Here is a 17497-nt window from a genome sequence, read left to right as displayed (position 1 = left end):
CGGGCGATGCGGCCAGATGTGCAAAGCGCGGAGATTCCCCGCGACCGCCTTCATGCCGATAACAAACAATATACTCAGTAGTACTACACAAACAAAGACCAAATCGAAACGTGGTTTTATTTCTCCTGTACACGGTCTTATATATACACAAATCTTCCCTGACCCAAGTTTATCTCCACTGACCTCTAGATTCCCGTCGGATGTCCGCAATCGCTTTCCGCCGATGCTCGGATTCGGCGAACAGCGCCTCGATCAGATCAATCACTTCTTCAGGCGAAAACTCCAGGCGTAGTTCTCCTTCAACCCAGAGAAATCTAATATCGGCTAGCGAGCTCTCAAGAATGTTGATGAGGTATTGGAATTTGAGCCATGTTGGCACATAGACCGCGGTCATGGGTACACGCTCGGTGTTGTCCTTTGCTTCGGGCATGAACAGCTCTTCCAACTTCGAAACTTGGTTGCAGAAAGACACAAGTCTTTGCGACTGGGGATCTGAGATGTCACCCAAGTCTTCAATCTCGATAATCATCTTGCTGATCACGGTCGAGACCAAGGATCCGATTGACTGAAGAAGGGCTGAGTGCGATAAGATCGGCTGCCATTCCGCATAGACACCCCGGATTCTGTCAACGGTGGCAGCGACCGCATTCTCACATTCACTCAGATATGGCTGCTCAGAGCACTGGCTGAATCCTTGGGCGCCGTCGAGAAGATCGGTCACAATGGTGCGCTGGGTTTGCATCTCTTTGCTATATGCGAGTTTACCAAACTTCTCCATCGCATCAATGTCAGCTTGCAGTCGTGTAAGCTGGTGCGCCTCCATGACGGTACGTATTTCGCCAGAAAGATATTGAGTATCATTGTAGAGATACATTTGGCCAGCATTCAGTTTATGATCATAGAAGGATGAGGCAGTGGCTTTGAACATGGCGAGAATCAAGGTTGGGAGTGCAAGCAGCCCCGTCCCAGATGATACCACGCGTGAATGTGAATGTCTGAAATGCATTAGCATGGAAATCGACTGCTTTAATGCATATAGTAACTTACTCGGGTTGAGTTATAGCTTGGGAATCAACGATCTGTTGTTTGATGATGTCCACGATGGAATGAGGTATATCCGTGATAGTGTATCTTTCCCTCAGAGTAACCTCCCTCGAAGAAGCAGGCTGCCTTGCGCTTTTGCCGTTGGCGGACTGACTTGCTTGCGACTTTCCGGGCTGTGGTTGATCGACAGTCTGGTCTTCATCATCGTCATCTCCCCAGCCCCAAGCGTCACCAGCGTCGTCTTCAGCGGGAGCGCCTACTTGAGACTTCGGGGTTTGTTCCTCGGTGTCATCGTCATCGAGCCCCCATGCGCTCACATCCTCTTCGTCGTCTTGACTTTTGGGACCCTTGCGTTCAGTTTCACCTGTATTGTCGTCATCCCAGCTGGCATCCCAATCATCGGCTGGAGCGTTCTCCAATAGCGTGTCATCTTTTTCAGATACTACCTCCACTTCAACCTTTTCTACCTGCTTTGTGGTGCCTTGACTCGCAGCGAGGACCTTACGAACTTGGTCCAGAGAGTTAACCCTCCGCTTGGCAAGCCAGAGTCGAGAGGCCTGGTTCACCCAAGAAGTGAGTTCTTCATGGCCATGCCAGCCTAGATCCTCCACAGACCTTGTGAATTTTAGGACACAATCCAGGGTATGCTCGAAGTCTTGAAGCCCTCCCAGCTCGATGGGAATAGAGGGTGACAGCCACGATTTAATCATCTTCGAGGACAATGAGGGAATAAGCGAGTCCGAGAATGAGTCGACAACAGAGGCGGGTACAGCCTGTCGCAAGAAACCAAGAAGGTTGGATATGTGTCCGAGGACTTCAGGGACCGAGGTCTTCGATGCTTGCGGTTCCACTTGAACAGAGGCTTCAGAAATCAGAATCCCGCGGCTTTGAGCATCAACTCCTCGCATCAAGGCTGGGTCTAGGAATGCCATCATTATGTCCTTTGCAAACTTGTCTCGCGCAGAGACGAATATCTCCATTCTGTTTAGGGCTGCGATTGTTTGTTCTAGGCGGTCACCTGCGGTTTGAATTAGAATGAATCCAATGGATTGATCAACATTTAGGTGTATTAGGGGATATTACCATCTTTTTGAACTGTTAGCTTCCCTTCCCGTCTCTCAATTTTCAGCTGCTCGTTCCATTGAGAAAGGATGACATCGACGATCTTCTTTCGCAGACCCGCGACATTCTCCAACAAGATGTGCAAAACGTTGGTGTTCGCGAAATGATCATTCTGTCTCATTGCAAGCTCAGCTGCCTCTAGCGTGTCGATTACGGCCATGATCCGGCCCTCTTCCAGTGCTGACCGACCATTTTCCAGTTGCCGGCAGAGCCCCTGCACCTCCTCCAGAGCACTGGTCACCGCCTGATTGAAAGCAATCTCGGTCTCAATCAATCCGACCTTGGCAGCGGCATCCTCCACCTTCAGCTGCAGGGGAGTGGTATTCTCATGTTGCTTCACGATCTCTCGGGCAGTAACCCTGGAGCGCTCGATGTCTGCATGAAGTTGTTTCGCTTGAGAGATCCAACCGTCCGCATCGAAATTGTTCTCGCGACTGAGAGAGGTTATTTCGGCCTGTCGAGCGATTGGGATGGGTATCAGCAGGGCTCAGATAGGCTAGATGATGCGGGGCTCGTGTCTCGAATCATCGACTCACCTCAACTTGCTTTCTAGCTTTGGAGATCAGTTCCAATTCCTTAGACAGAGCAGAGACAGGCAATTCGGCCGCAATAGTCTTTTCTGAGGAAGGATAAGTGCCATCAGTCACGAAAGTCAGGACCGATTGACAGATCCCCTCCTCTAAAATCTTGCCGGGCATCTTGTATCGTGTCCTCCGCGGGCCAACAAGGTCGGGGAAACCGTCGCAGAGATGGCGCAAATTAGAGGGCGGATGCTTTATTATGCTGGTCCGACTGGTACCAGCCTTGTATCTCAGGTGAGACTTCCTGGAGCGAGCAATAAGAAAATAGTTCCAAGTTGAAGAACAGCAAGTGCAACAGGAATAGGAACTATTGAATCGATCAACAACCAGAAATACCATGTGACCTCACCGCTCACCGCCTTGGCTGTGATAGACGGAGATGGAGCAATTGCGATCAGCTCGAACTGCGGAGTACGGAGTACTTACTCCCCACTCGACTTATTCATGCAGCCTTCGTTTCACTGCGCTCTTCATTCGTGGGTCTTGGTCCTTGAGCGTACGATTTCGCAGTGATTTCTGAAGGTGTGTTGTCGTCACGTCATAGGCCAATAGCCATTACCAGCTCCAGTGGCATGGTTGATCTTCGAGGCCTACGACTGTATCAGATATCGGGACCCAAAACTCCACTCCGAACCGTTGCAGTCCAGTTTGAGTTCAACCTTTTCTCAGCAGCCATCAGTGCTCACGACACTTTTCTCTGAAAACTCCTTTTGAGAGTCACTGCTGTCAAGCAGAGCCCATCGTGTCGCTACTGTTTCTCTCACGGAGCCTGATTCGGGCAACCTCTTCTCGATCCATGTAAGTTCATGTCGCTACCCTTCGCTTGAGTTTGAGACAAGAAAAAGAAAAAAGAGCCCAAAACGTGCCCCTCCGCCACTTGTCGTTATCACCAGACCTGTTGGTACGGTTAGCAACCCAAATACCATGGTCCCTGTCAACTGCTGTTACTGTTATGCAAATATCTTCAATCACAAAGTATCGCAAGATTAGCATTTTCCGGGGGGAAAAAAAAAAAAAAAAAAGCGTGCATCCATCTTCTCAATCACAATGTTTCAACCCCAGAGCATTGCTAGCTTTTATCATCTTATCTTTAAAACCCTCGTTGGGCGTAATACTACAAAGGGTGTCAATTATGGCGTGCTGACAGTTCACTAGTTCCTCGATACGGGGAGTGACCACAACTTATCCTCGCAGGTTCGCAGGGTCGGCTTTCAAGATGTCACCAAGCCAGAAGGGTCACTTCAAGCTCCTCCAGAGGTTCAAGCCGGACTACTCGCCCAGCGAGTTCGTTCAGTATGAGTCAACGAGGACGGGCATGAGGGTCGTGGTCATCGACCAGAAGGGTCCTAAGGTCACAGGATATTTTGTTCTAGCTACTGAGATCCATGACGACTCAGGAGCTCCCCACACCTTGGAGCACTTGTGCTTCATGGGGTCGCGGAATTACAGATATAAAGGATTCCTAGACAAGCTCGCAACGCGAGTGTACTCTAGTACTAATGCATGGACTGCCACTGACCACACGGCTTATACGCTGGACACAGCGGGCTGGGAAGGTTTCGCTCAGATCTTACCTGTGTACCTAGAGCATGTGATCGCTCCGACCTTGACTGATGAAGGGTGCTATACTGAGGTCCACCACATCGATGGAACTGGAAACGACGCAGGTGTGGTCTACTCAGAGATGCAAGGAGTACAAAACAACTCCGCCGAATTGATCGACTTGACTGCCCGACGCTTGACTTACCCTGAAGGTGTAGGTTTCCGTTATGAGACTGGTGGTATGATGGAGCAGCTTCGTGTCCTCACTGCGGAGCGTATCCGAGCATTCCATCGTGAGATGTATCAACCTAAGAACCTGTGTCTGATTATCACGGGTGAGGTAGATCATGAGAACATGCTGAGTGTTTTGGACAAGTTTGAAGATACCATTCTAGATGTCATCCCTAGCCCAGATGCGCCTTTCACCCGCCCTTGGGTGGATTCTAAGCAGGCACCTCCGTTGGAGAAGTCCATCGTACAGAGGGTCGAATTTCCGGAAGAAGACGAGTCTTTTGGAGAGATCGAGATCAGGTTTCTTGGTCCTGATTGCATAGACCCCGTTAACAGTAAGTCGAGGTTCATTCTCCAGTGTATAAGCCAGATACTTACGATCGATAGCTGGGGCTGTCAACGTTGCCCTGTTGTATCTGGCTGGGTCGTCTGCTTCGCTGCTAGACAACATTTTGGTGGAGAAGGAGCAGCTCGCCAGCGCAGTCTATTATGCCACCGAGGACCACCCCAGTATCGAAATCCGTTTCACTTTGACTAGTGTCGAAACGAAGAAGATTGCTCGGGTGGAGCAGCGCTTCTTCGAGGTTCTCAGGGATGCAATGGAGAAAGAACTCGATATGAAATATCTCAGGGAATGCATCGACCGACAACGGCGGACTTGGAAGTTCTCGACCGAGACGTCAGCTTCCTCCTTCGCTGAGTATGTGATCTCTGATTTCCTCTTCGGAAAACGGGACGGGTCCACCATGCTCGATGTCGCGAGCCTGAAGGAGTACGACGTGCTGGAGAAGTGGAGCGAGGATGATTGGCGCAGCTTCATCAAGAGATGGATTTCTGACGCCAATCACGTCACAATCTTGGGTGTTCCATCTGTGAAAATGTCTGAGACACTCAAAAAGGAGGAAGAAGCCCGGGTTGCGGAACAGAAGAAGCGGCTGGGCGAGGATGGCTTGAAGAAGCTCGCAGACAAGCTTGAAAAAGCCAAGGCCGAGAACGACAAGGAAATACCTAAAGACATGCTGGAGAAGTTTCAGATTCCTGGCGTTGAATCCATCCATTTCGTCGAAACGACAACTGCGCGGTCGGGCACTGCTCTGAAATTGGGTCGTCCCGAAAACAAGTCTCAGAGCCTAGTGGATGCTGATGGCTCTGACCTGCCCTTGTTCATACACTTTGAGCACATCCCAAGCAGCTTCGTTCAACTCTCCCTACTTATCTCAGCCGCAGCCGTTCCAGTGCAACTTCGCCCTCTTCTCTCTGTGTACACGGAAGCGTTTTTCAACCTGCCGATCCAGCGTGATGGAAAGACCATCGATTTTGAACAGGTTGTTGTTGAATTGGAAAGAGATACGGTTGGTTACTCTATGGAAGGCGCCAGAAGCCTGGGAACTTCCGAAATGCTGCGGATTTCTTTCCAGGTGGAGTTGGAGAAGTACAGCACCGCAGTCGCATGGCTTCAGGAGCTTTCTTGGAACTCGATTTTCGACGTTGAGAGACTGCGCGCGATCACCAAACGCCTTCTCTCCGATGTCCCAGACTCCAAGCGAAGCGGCGACGACATGCTGGCGGCAGTACATGTCATGGTTCACTACGCGGCTGAATCTATCGTGCGCGCCCGCAGCACTTTGGTCAAGGCCCGCTATCTGAAGCGGATTAAGAAGCATTTGGCTGACGAGCCGGAAACCGTCGTTGCACGCATGGAGGAGATTCGCCAAGCTCTCTTCCGGTTCGAAAACATGCGGGTTGTGGTCATTGCAGACCTCGAGAAACTGCAGAACCCGGTCTCGGCTTGGAAGCCATATGCTGAGCGGCTGGGAGCAGTTGCTCCCCTTCGCCCCATCACAGCCAGACGTCCCTTGCTCAGTGAGGCTGGTCAGCAACTCGGCGGCAAGTCGTATGTGGTACCGATGCCGACCATTGATTCCTCCTTCGCCTACGCCACGGCGCGAGGCTTGGACACCTACGACGACCCGAACCTGCCTGCCCTGCTGGTCGCGATTGCGTACATGAACGCCGTCGAAGGTCCTCTCTGGGTTGCCGTCCGTGGCAAGGGTCTGGCCTACGGCACGAATTTCGCCTACAACATCGACACCGGATTCGTCAACTTCGATGTGTACCGTTCGCCCAATGCCCACAAGGCCTTCGACTCCAGCAAGCAGATCGTCGAAGACCACCTTTCTGGTGCCATTGCGTTCGATCCCCTGATGATGGAGGGTGCGATCAGCAGCATCGTGGTGAGCTTCGCCAACGAACAGGCCACCATTGCCAATGCCGCATCGGACAGCTTCATTCGCCAGGTGGTCCGTCGTCTGCCCAGTGACTACAAGGAGAACATGCTCAAGCGGGTGCGAGCCATCACCGTTGATGAGGTCAAGGGTGCTTTGAGAAAGATCATCCTGCCCTTGTTCAACCCTACGACGGCCAACATCGTCATCACGTGCGCTACTGTAATGGAGGAAGTATGTCAACCCCAATCCAGAAACCCCCTGCTCAAACTCTTGGCATGAGCCCTGGCTAACTCATCGATCCAGACAATCAAAGAAGGCCTACAAGCTTCGGGCTTCACGCCCAAGGTACAAGCCCTCAAAGAGTTCGAAGACGATTACGGACTCAAGACCGGTGATGACAACGATGACGAGGAGGAGGAAGAGGATGACGAGGATTCCGATGATGACGACGACTCGGAATCCGGCTCCGAAGACGAGGACTCCGAGGAGGAAGAATCCGGCTCCGAGGATGACGATGAAGAGTGATCCTTTTCATCTCGGTGAACGTTATGAACCCGAAGTAGAACCACACGGTATACTACAGTACCTTGAACGCTTAGACGATACGCGGCAATAAATCAGACTAGAAAGCAGTCTTGCTAAGCCCTGAAACGAGCATGGCTACATCTCCTTGAAGAGAGACGTACAGAGATATATGTAAATAACTTTCTCCAATGCCAGATAGACAGAGCAGTGCTGTATGAGTCCAAATAGGCTCCCCAGCGCTGGAGACCCTGTTGTCTTTTGTCGGTGCAGAACAATAGTTTACACTTACACCTATCATCTTAACCTGCCATTCCCTCGTCATTCAACCTGCAAGCTACACGTAAGAGCCAAGACAGCCAGTCAGGTCTTAACATGAACACGAACCCTCCGGGTCCGATCGCACATGTAAGGATCCATGCCAAAGGTGTATGTATGTATATGGTACAAAATAGGAAATATAAAAAGAAAAAGGTGGTAGAATACAACCATCATATCTCAATCGAGACCATCATCCACCCGCCGACAAACGCACTCTCCTCACCCGACCACAGCTGAGCACCACACTTAACATACTTCCTCTAAGCCGAAGCACGCAAACGCATTCCTAACTGAGATCTTCCACCCACAGGCTACCCATCCCCTCGAAGACCCATATACCCTCTCGTAACGAGAGCCCCCGAGACATCCAATGCGAGTCAACCTTCAAAAGAATATGCAGCACAACACAACACAACAGAAGAACAAAAGAAGAGACGGGCGAATCCCCCTCAGCGAGATACACGCACGACCCATTGGCGCAGCAAAAAGGTTCACTTAGGACGGAAACAAGCCACCACCGTCTCCCCCCACCCCCTCAGGATGACCAGAACCGAAAGATCTACCAACTCAAGTTCTTCCGGCCGCGGGCCTTTCTCCGCTGAATGATCATCCGTCCAGTCCGGGTCTTGACCCGGGACAGGAACCCGTGGCGCCGCTTCTGCACCCGTCGCGACGGGTTGTAGGTTGACCGCTTTCCGAGCAGGCAGGCGCTGGCGGAGAAGGATCGGGATTGTTGCTGAGCAGCGGGAGATGTGATGGTGGAGGAGTGGGGGAAGGCGGAGGTTGAGAGGATGGTGGAGGGGGTTCGTGGTTGGTGGGAGAGCTGTGCGCGAAGGGGAGAGAAGGCGGATGAGGAGGTGATGAGGGTACGGATTGAGGTGGTGGTGGTGGTGGTGGCGGCTCTTGCTGTTGATGCGCGGGCAGCGGCGGCGGCGTGTGCGGAGATGGGGATTCTAGAATTCACGACGGGGTTAGTCTTTGGGGATTCGGGGAGTGACGGAAAGGTGGTGCGCTATGTTCGGGGGCTTTGCGAATCCTTTCGGGTTGACGCTGAGGATTGTGAATGTCGAGAGAGAGGGGAGGGGAAAGGGGGGACAGGTTGGTGGTATATTGGCGGAAACTAGGTGGTGGTGGAATTGGAAAGGCATCGCAAGCAACCACGTACCTGGTGGCCGCGGTCATGGAAGACCGGAGAGTGGCGGGCACAGCCCGGCACTGGAAGCAGATCATGGCGTCGGATTGCACGGAGGGAATTGAGGCCAGGAGAGACGGCGATCGAGCAAACAACCGGGTCACCGACAGGAGGATCGTAAGTGGAGGGAGGGAGAGTGAAGTTGAGTGAGTTGAGCAGGTGAGAGTGACGGAGGACGAAAATTGAACACCAGCGCACGGACCCTCTCCGACCTTTACACCACCAACTTTTTTTCTGCCCGCCCGCGGTCTGTCGCCGCATCTCCATCTCCATTTCTCCAGATTCGATTCCCCGTTTGGTTGGCACAGGCACTTCCACGCATACACACCGATTACCTCCAGGCGCAATCTCTGTCGCAAAATTCCCATCACCAAGCACTACGAACCAACTTTCATCGCCCCCCACTGACGACTTTCTATACGCTGCTTTCCCCGGAGAAGAAAAAAAAAAAAAACTACATAAAGTTGCACACTACCGCTGAACACTTCGCAACGAAGCAAAGCTTCTCTCTCGATCACAATGGCCGCCCAAGGTCCCTCGGCTCTCCCCCCGACAACCATCATCTCATCCAGACCGATCTCCCAGTCGGCTGCCCACGACTTCCTCGCTGCTTACCTCGACCGTGCCGCGACGGACCCCGCTCTCCAACCCAACGCCGGAATCAGTGAACATGGCCCTTTGTCGCGCACCACGGCCGCCGCCCCCAACCTGATGCTGCACAATCTGAAGCGCGTGCAGGCCGGTCTGGCGGGCGAGGTCCTGGGTCGGGATCTGACCTTGGCGAAGCTCATGGCCGGAGAGGATGGCGATGCGCAGCAGACCACCGAGGCGGAGCAGGGCCAAGATTGGGAAGACGCTCAGAAGTTCCAACAAGAGGGTGAGGCCCTAGAGGGCTCGCAAGACCCCATGGACGCAGATGTCAACATGGAGCAAGATCAAGAGGACCCGGCGTCTGGGGCCATCGACAAGGAAGAGAGGAAGCGCTTGAAGAAGGAGCGCAGATTGGCGGAGAAACGGGCCAAGGCCAAGGCCGACGCCGATGCTTGAAGACCGGATGAAGTATTGCAACAATATCCCTGCTGTTGGTACGGTGGACCATGGTTTGCATCGGCTTTTATTTTTTTGACTGGGACTCGCTTTTATCGATTCGGGGTTCAACTTAGATATGCATACAGCATTGGGCGCATCAAAGGCGAATATACATAGGAGGTTGTCATTGGTTTGTTTTCTTACTTCTTTTGTTAAGTTCTTTGAATTCACTATACCATTCCAACAAATTGTCAATTACAGTGTCATGTACCAAAGTGCTTGACGGCTCCCGTACTCCACGAATTGCAGAACAGGAGGCTAAGCTTTGCCAAAGATCTCAACTTGAAGTGAAGTGCCTCACAGCTCGCGATCCGCGGCCTTGACCGGTTTCTCGCTGTCTTCCTCCTTGAGGTTGGTGACCTTTCCGCCCTTCCAGCCAAGCGCCTTAAGGCGTTCCGAAAGAATAGGGTGAGAGTAGTGGTAGCTTGCGTACATCCAGTCAGCATCCATAGTGCTGAGGTTCTGGATCTGGAGCTTGAGAAGAGACTGCGCTAGTTCCTCAGAGTATCCGAGCCCAACGGCGAAGGCGTCTGCGATTTGTCAGTTGCAGTCAGAATATAGCAAAGTGGATAACGTGAGGGATGAACACGTACCAGCCTCGAACTCGAACTTGCGGCTGAGAATGTTCATCAACAGCTTGACGACAGCGTCCATGGGAGCGAGGGCGTCGGAGAACAAGAGGAATCCGATCATAATGGGCTGCTGGCTGTGGAAGCCAAATGACTGATACAGGGACTTGTTGTTCACGAAGGCGGAAAACAGCGCGAAGATGTAGAACATGTGGAACTGTTATCCTGACGTTAGCCCATCTCCTGTAATAGTTCGAGAAACCAGGAATTTGAGGAACGTACCTGAGCGATACCAAACAGCTTGGTAGTGTGGCTCAAGCTCCAGTGGCCGAGTTCATGACTGAGCACGGCGACAACCTCTTCAGGCTCGCTCTTTTCGATCAGAGTATCATAAATGACGATGTGCTTCTTCCAGGGAAGTCCGTAGAAGTAGGCGTTGCTGTGAGCACTGCGCTTGCTGCCGTCAATGACATGCAGCTCCTTCAGAGGGAATTCGAGTTTCTTGGCAAGGTTCTCAACACCCGTCTTGATCTGGCCTGGCTCCAGGGGCGACAGCTTGTTGAACAGAGGAAGGATAACGATGGGGTAAATGGTGATGGCGAAAACCTGAATGAAGATACCGAAGATCCAGAGGTAGTAGAAGAATGAATTGCCAGTCTTCTGAATGATCTTGAGAACAGCACTGATGATCGGAGTTCCTAGCACGATACCCAGCATTTGACCCTTGAGCATGTCCGTGACCCAGAGCTTGACGGTCTGTTTGTTGAAACCAAACTTCTCCTCAAGCACGAAGGTATTGTAGTAGGAAACCGGGATAGACAGAGCCGTGCTGATCAAGTTGAAACCGAAGAGAAATAGGAGTGTCTGGGCGATTTCACCCTGGAACCGAGCTGGAAGATACCGTGCCAACAAGAGACCACTAACACCCCAAAGCTTGGGGAGGACATCGCCGTAGATGAACGCGAGATTCTGAATCTGACCGTAAAGACCTGCAAAGAAACCGAACTTGGCTTTGGCGCGACCATAAGCCTAGCGAAAGAGTTGACGCTCGTCAGTAAACTCTCGCGTTAAGGGAGGTAGAATGGATGTATACCTGACTCTGATCATAAACCTTCTGCGACACCTCGCCCTCCAAAACCTGGGGAGGCTTCGTCCGCTGCAAGACCTTGTACTGACGGAAAGACAAGAGTCCTTCTAGCACAAACTGTCCCAGAGAGAATCCAACGAGGACATTCTTCCAAGGGAAGAATGGGCGGTCGAGCAGACGCGCCAATTGCTTTTCGGGACACGGTAAGCCGCGTTAGCTGACGCTTCTTTCAATTGACCAGGTAAAAGGTAGAGATTATGGTTTCTAAACAGCGGTTCTTACCTCGAGAATATACATGGTAGAGTCCGCAGCACAGCAAGAATTCGAGATAGAACCTGCTGCAAAGTTGGCTGTTTCCTCGAACTATGAGGTGATGAGGAGGAAGGATGCCGCGGAGGGAGGACGAAGAAGTAGCTGGCGACCTGGTAGGTGGCTGCCTTGCAGCCTTAATCAACTGCGGATGTGTTTCACTGCATGTAACATTACTTAGTGTCCCTGTTTTGGGGTTCAATAAAGAACAAGACAGGCTTTCAACACGGACGATGGGTAACCGACAGGGTCTCTGCCTGGTGAGTAACCAAAAAATAACCTACAAATAATGAAATATACAACCTACATGCAGATTAACCAAATGCGACTGAGCCCAGACTATGAAGACCATTATGCACAATAACATCATTAAGCAAAGTTCTTAACTTTTGTTTCGTTGCATTCATCATCCCCCTATACAGCATCTACAAAGAAAAGAGGCCATGTATCTTGGACCGAACAATAAGAATGAACAGAAAAAAGAGATGAAGAAAAAGACTTTCCACAGAATAGCGTCATAACACACGTCAAAAGAAGTAGCCGTCGCGCACCAACTCCAGCCATGCTACTTCAGCCTCCAATCTGCCTATCCATCCTGCTGCATGCATGGCCTCTTTATCTCTGCAAACCTCTGGATGGGCCGGCGGGAGTTTGGGAAAATCTCCTCCGTGCTCCCCAGCAGGTGAGATAGGCGAAGATTGGACTTACTGCGTTCTCTATTCAGGGAATCAACCCGACACGCGCTTTCATTACCGTAAACCCTTCTATTTCAGAGTAGACCCAGTCCATCAAGGCTAGTTATCAACTAGACTACAATGTCTTCGTCAACCATTTCCAGGTTGGACCAAGTTGAGACTCTTCAAGCTACCAATAGCTTGTTTTAGTTCAGGACAGGCTCAAGAGTGTTGCCGCTGGTTCAAAGTTAGTCTGAGGATCGGGAGCACACGGAGAAAAGGGAGAACTTACGCGACAATGTTGGCCCATCCGATCAGACGCCAGTGCTTCTCGATTCTGCGGCTGATGGCGATCTTCTCGCCAATTTCAGTACAGGCGGGGCTAGTCAAGCTGAGCTTGGCGGCATCGGCCTTCACACCCACAACCTTGGCACCAGTGGCCGTGGAACCGATGTTAACCATGAGAACCTCGTTCTTGGTCAACTTGGCAACCTTGGCTTGCTTGCCATCGGCGGTCTTGACACCCAACAGGCGACGGAGCAAGAAGTAGTTGACCTCCAACTCAGTGTAAATGGCAGGAAGGCGTCCACGGTGACCCAGAACGAAACCAACGAGACGATCAGCACGGCACAGAGTAGGGTCGACACGGGTACCGACACCGATCAAACCACCAGGCACGGCAAACTTGAGGTCGTTGTGCTCAGCGAAGAGGGACATAACCCGGGAGAAGATGGGCCGGCATTGGATCTTGCCGTTCTCGTCCTTAGTAACGAGACCAGGACGAATCTCGATTTCGTCGTTCAGCTTCAGGACACCAGTGAGGATCGAACCACCGGCAACACCACCCTTCAGCTCCTCAATCTCAGCACCGGGCTTGTTCACATCGAAGGACCGAATGACGATCATGTGAGGGGAAGCGGTGAAATCACGGACAGGGACCGGGATGTGCGAAACCAGGTACTCGTTGACAGCGTCGATGTTGTACTTCAGCTGAGCGGAGATGGGGATGATGGGAGATCCATCGGCGACGGTACCGCGGATAAACTTCAGGATCGACTGGTAGTGTTGCAGAGCTCCATCCTCTCTCATGAGATCCACCTTATTTTGCAGGATGATGATATGGCTGAGCTTCATGATCTCAATAGCTGCCAAGTGCTCCGAAGTCTGAGGCTGGGGGCAAGTTTCGTTTCCGGCGATCAAAAGGAGGGCAGCGTCCATGACAGCGGCACCTGAAAGCATAGTACTCATGAGAATATCGTGACCGGGGCAGTCAACGAACCTACAGCAGAGAGGATCATCTGTTAGCGGCGGGGCTTGTTGGCTCCAAGGGACCGGGTGACAGAAACATACGAAACATGTCTCAATAGTCTGTAGCGACCGGAACATCCATCTCTCTCACAAGGCGGGTCGATCTCCTTCTCGCTCTTGAAACTCTTGAAGCAAGTCGGTCTGGGACACTCGGGGTTGTCGCACTTGTAGATCTTGGCGTTGGCATAACCCAGCTTGATGGTAATGTTTCGCTCCAATTCGTTCTTGAAACGGACAGTCTGAACCTCGGAAATGGCCTTGACAACCGTCGACTTTCCGTGAGCGACGTGACCGATGGTACCGATGTTGATCGTGGCCTGGCGCGCAATAATCTCGGGCGTCAGAGGGGTGAGTGTGGACAGGTCGAGGGTCTCTGGGTTGGGCTGCTCGGGCAGCTCTGGCCGCTTAGGCTGGGGGAGGGAGGGCACTCCAGAGTTCTTCATCGCAGACTTCAAGGGCTTCTCCTCCAGGTCGAGGGGCTCCTGATCTTCGATGTCATCGTGACCGTTCGCATCGAGCATGGGGGATCCAGGCTGGGATTCATCGTCTGTGTAATCACCGTTGGTAGCCATGATTGCGGTGTTAACCAGGAGACGACAACGGGGTAGGTAGGAAAGGGTGGGTTGACGAGGGGGGTGGGTAGGAGGGGCGAATATCGAGGGTCGTCTGGTCGGATGAAAATTGCTGCTTGGGAACGGAGAGGCGATATGATACGGTTTGAGCCAGTGGGGTTCGGGTTTGTGCAGTGGAGAGCGAGTGGGCGGTGGACAGCGGCAGGATTTACTACACCTACAATGCTTGTAGTTAACCAGTTGGCCAGCGGGTTGTCGATTGTTGACTCATCATACAAGAACAATAGCTACCTAGTACTCAGTAGTAGCATTGGGCACTTGAACCATTACAATGAAAAGGCAGGATTCATAACACTTTATGTCTGGGGTTTTTATACACGAACACTACCATTCAAAAAACATAACATCATTATCCCACGGCTGCAATTCAATAATCCACACTACTTTTCTTCCTAACAACGACAGAGGGGTATATAGGTAGTAATTCCGATGCTACTCATCATCGCTGGCTTCGCTATCAGATTCCTCCTCGCTGACTTCTTCAGCATCCTCGGATTCCTCATCATCGAACTCGAGGTCGGACGAGTCCTCCGCCGTCAACATCACGAATGCTTTTAGGCAAGTGATCCGGTTCCCCGTAGCGTAAGTGTTCAAGAGTCGGCCAACCTGGTTGACTTCAGGAGCCTTCTCATCCTTAGAATCAGAATTCTTCTTCTTGTCACCCTTCTTCTTCTTTGCTACCAATTCAGTGCCACGCAGCAGCCATACGCGGATCAGGCCTGCGCTATTGGCGGTAACAACCAAGTAGTCGCCCTTGTTGGGCCCGGGCTGATCCTTCAGGCTGAGGACCTCGAAGTCCTTGACTCTGCCGGGAAAGCCATGCGCCCTACCGCCGAGCTGGGCGACGACCTTAGCAAATGGAATAGGAGATTCATCACCCTCCGGTGCGCTCTCGATTTGTTTGGTGGAATAAAAGATGACTCTGCCGTCTTCAGTCGAGACAGCAAGCAGTTCATCAGTATCCTCTGAAGAGGGATCAGAGCTGACGTAAGTCATTTGGTGGATCTTACTGCGAGGGTTAGGGAACACTCTGCAGATGGGAGTCGAGTCCTGCCCGGGTTAATCAGTTTTGATGCCAACAAATAAACAAGAGCATAGTTGTCGACTTACGATGCCGAAGACGACAGCGCCCCATTCAAAGGCCACAGCAAATTCATCTCCCTTGAAGTTCCACACAATTCGCCTTCCTTCACCGGTGCTGTACTTTCCTTCCTTGACGCTTTGTAGAATCTCCCGGTTGAAACTCAAGACTCCAGCTTTCTTGCCAGTGACTAGATTCCACAACCTCATGCATTTCTCTCCCTTGCCAACACTTAGCATGAGCTTCATACTAGGATGCACGGCGAAGTCGTTGATTCCAGAAGGGGAGCCACCGGGAGGAGCCGTGTCACCGCTGGGGCGGCCCTGCACTTTGGGGTGCGGAGCTTTGATGGTCGAAACGACGGTAAAGTCACGAGTTTTGGTGACGGAGATGGTGTTGTCTTCGGCCCCGACCAAGATCTTTGAGCGTGAGGGGAAGCAAAGAGCTGAAATGGGGGCGGAGTGATGCATCAATGAACCCAGTTCGCGGTTCTTGGGGTTTTCGAGAATTTTGTTGCCGGCGAGAGTCGGAACAGTAGGATACTCTTCATTGACAGCCACAGGAGCAGCAGATAACGAGTAGAGGTTGACACGCTCATCAGTAGCACCAGTCGCCAGGATCACTTGGGGGGCTTCGTTGGAATCTGCCTTGGGCAACGGGGACAGTGCAAGGCATCGAATTGCGGAGGTGTGAGCCTCGAAGAGAAAGTTGTCCACAAATTGGACCAGTTCAGAAGCGTTGGAGGTTTCAATGGCGGTATTGGAGGGTTTCGCAAAAGCTTCAGGAGAAACAGCAGCAGTGAAGCCATGCAACACTCGTTCGTATGAGCCGGTGATTATCTGCAGAGTGACCGCCGGGAAGTCGGTAGTGGTGGCCGCAGGAGTCTCTTCGCTGGTGGTTGATTTGGCGACCTTGGTTGCCTGTTTGAGGCCCTGTCGGTCTTTGGCCGTTTCTTCTCTCTTGCGTTTGACCATGACGACTGATGGCTAATGTATTAGCTTGGAATGAGAAATTGTGGGAATATTTGGATGGACTTTCTGAGCGCGATCAGAACGTGGGCAACTTTTTTTTCTGCCAGGCGTTATCAGCGGTGAATCTGGGCGGTGAGTTTAGTCTTACCCACGCCGCCATGGTCCGGTCGGTGTTGTGCTTACTTGCTGAAAGCGGTAACTTCTTCAGATGCCTGATGTTAGACCGCCTAAAGAATCGTCGAGGTAGAAACCCTAGACATCTCCCCATTCATGGTAGCAGGCGTTTTCAGTGACTACGGCATGCATCCCACCATACAGGTGGCATTTTATTGCTCAAAGCATCATGAAAATCTCAAAGAAGACGATGGGTAAAAGTCTGATCAGTATGCACTCTGTATACTTGGAACCTATCCACATGGGGCTCGCCCACAACCTTCGGATTAGGAGTCCGACACACTACACCTGCCACGAATTGAGACAATTATGTGTGTGGTATATACAGCATCAATAGTCGAAACATCGATGATACCTGCTTTGTCCTGGCCATCGACTGGCCTTAAGTGAGAGTGGACTGTCGTTCGTCTTCTGGCGTCTATATACTGGCAATTTCATCACACTCTAGGCAATGTGGAAGCAGCAGAACAAGCTGGCCGATTTCTACGCTCGGCACAAAAGGGACTCCTTTCATTCCTGTGCCAGGTGTGAATCTTGAAAGCATGGCTACCTTATTAGGGAGTTTGGTTTGCACCGATACCACCTGTGCCCTTTATCATATCGGTGTACTCCGTATACTGTCCTATCACTAACGCTATACTAAGTAAGCTAAGCTGCTGGAATAAACCGAGTAGCTAATTCTGCAAAGTCTTATGCACTACGATTGATGGTCATAAGCATACTGGGAACCACACACTGGTATATATACACGGCATCGTCCAGAGAAAGTGCCATCACTCGAGTCAGAACGTCAGGCTTGATCTATATATTTATGAGGAAT

At 51.6% G+C, this 17497-nt stretch overlaps 7 protein-coding genes across 7 annotated transcripts; 2 read left to right on the top strand and 5 right to left on the bottom strand.

Moving 5' to 3' along the window:
* Window positions 1-99: 99 nt before the first annotated feature.
* Window positions 100-3257, bottom strand: BO86DRAFT_388512 (uncharacterized protein). Its single transcript, XM_025671874.1, has 4 exons — window positions 2703-3257; window positions 2128-2620; window positions 1048-2062; window positions 100-995 (listed from the first exon to the last, which is right to left on the bottom strand). Exons 1-4 carry the CDS (start codon window positions 2862-2864, stop codon window positions 170-172), a joined length of 2496 nt encoding a protein of 831 aa, XP_025528564.1. The 5' UTR covers window positions 2865-3257; the 3' UTR covers window positions 100-169.
* Window positions 3258-3963: 706 nt separating this feature from the next.
* On the top strand, window positions 3964-7273 carry BO86DRAFT_398687 (putative zinc metalloprotease; the record flags this gene model as incomplete). The annotated part of the gene is made up of 3 exons (XM_025673568.1): window positions 3964-4855; window positions 4908-6979; window positions 7052-7273. The coding sequence occupies 3 exons, from the start codon at window positions 3964-3966 to the stop codon at window positions 7271-7273; spliced, it is 3186 nt and encodes a 1061-aa protein (XP_025528563.1).
* A 394-nt stretch (window positions 7274-7667) lies between these two features.
* BO86DRAFT_388509 (mitochondrial 54S ribosomal protein bL34m) lies at window positions 7668-8931 on the bottom strand. Its single transcript, XM_025671872.1, has 2 exons — window positions 8757-8931; window positions 7668-8544 (listed from the first exon to the last, which is right to left on the bottom strand). Exons 1-2 carry the CDS (start codon window positions 8771-8773, stop codon window positions 8151-8153), a joined length of 411 nt encoding a protein of 136 aa, XP_025528562.1. The 5' UTR covers window positions 8774-8931; the 3' UTR covers window positions 7668-8150.
* Window positions 8932-9203: 272 nt separating this feature from the next.
* Window positions 9204-10121, top strand: BO86DRAFT_66155 (uncharacterized protein). The gene has a single exon (XM_025677550.1). It carries the CDS (start codon window positions 9303-9305, stop codon window positions 9828-9830), a length of 528 nt encoding a protein of 175 aa, XP_025528561.1. The 5' UTR covers window positions 9204-9302; the 3' UTR covers window positions 9831-10121.
* Window positions 10008-12012, bottom strand: BO86DRAFT_388508 (zinc metalloprotease). Its single transcript, XM_025671871.1, has 5 exons — window positions 11811-12012; window positions 11535-11717; window positions 10724-11470; window positions 10466-10658; window positions 10008-10402 (listed from the first exon to the last, which is right to left on the bottom strand). Exons 1-5 carry the CDS (start codon window positions 11823-11825, stop codon window positions 10170-10172), a joined length of 1371 nt encoding a protein of 456 aa, XP_025528560.1. The 5' UTR covers window positions 11826-12012; the 3' UTR covers window positions 10008-10169.
* A 211-nt stretch (window positions 12013-12223) lies between these two features.
* On the bottom strand, window positions 12224-14524 carry BO86DRAFT_360399 (translation initiation factor eIF2 subunit gamma). Its single transcript, XM_025669812.1, has 3 exons — window positions 13862-14524; window positions 12804-13790; window positions 12224-12748 (listed from the first exon to the last, which is right to left on the bottom strand). Exons 1-3 carry the CDS (start codon window positions 14389-14391, stop codon window positions 12718-12720), a joined length of 1548 nt encoding a protein of 515 aa, XP_025528559.1. The 5' UTR covers window positions 14392-14524; the 3' UTR covers window positions 12224-12717.
* Window positions 14525-14738: 214 nt separating this feature from the next.
* On the bottom strand, window positions 14739-16559 carry BO86DRAFT_409118 (putative 60S ribosome biogenesis protein Mak11). The gene is made up of 2 exons (XM_025674391.1): window positions 15562-16559; window positions 14739-15501 (listed from the first exon to the last, which is right to left on the bottom strand). Exons 1-2 carry the CDS (start codon window positions 16504-16506, stop codon window positions 14884-14886), a joined length of 1563 nt encoding a protein of 520 aa, XP_025528558.1. The 5' UTR covers window positions 16507-16559; the 3' UTR covers window positions 14739-14883.
* Window positions 16560-17497: the final 938 nt, after the last annotated feature.

This window comes from Aspergillus japonicus (assembly GCF_003184785.1).
Source record: "Aspergillus japonicus CBS 114.51 unplaced genomic scaffold BO86scaffold_18, whole genome shotgun sequence".
In the NCBI taxonomy this organism is placed as follows: Eukaryota; Fungi; Ascomycota; class Eurotiomycetes; order Eurotiales; family Aspergillaceae; genus Aspergillus; species Aspergillus japonicus.
Note: the sequence above shows the minus strand (reverse complement) of the source record. Positions and strands in the feature narration are given on the sequence as shown.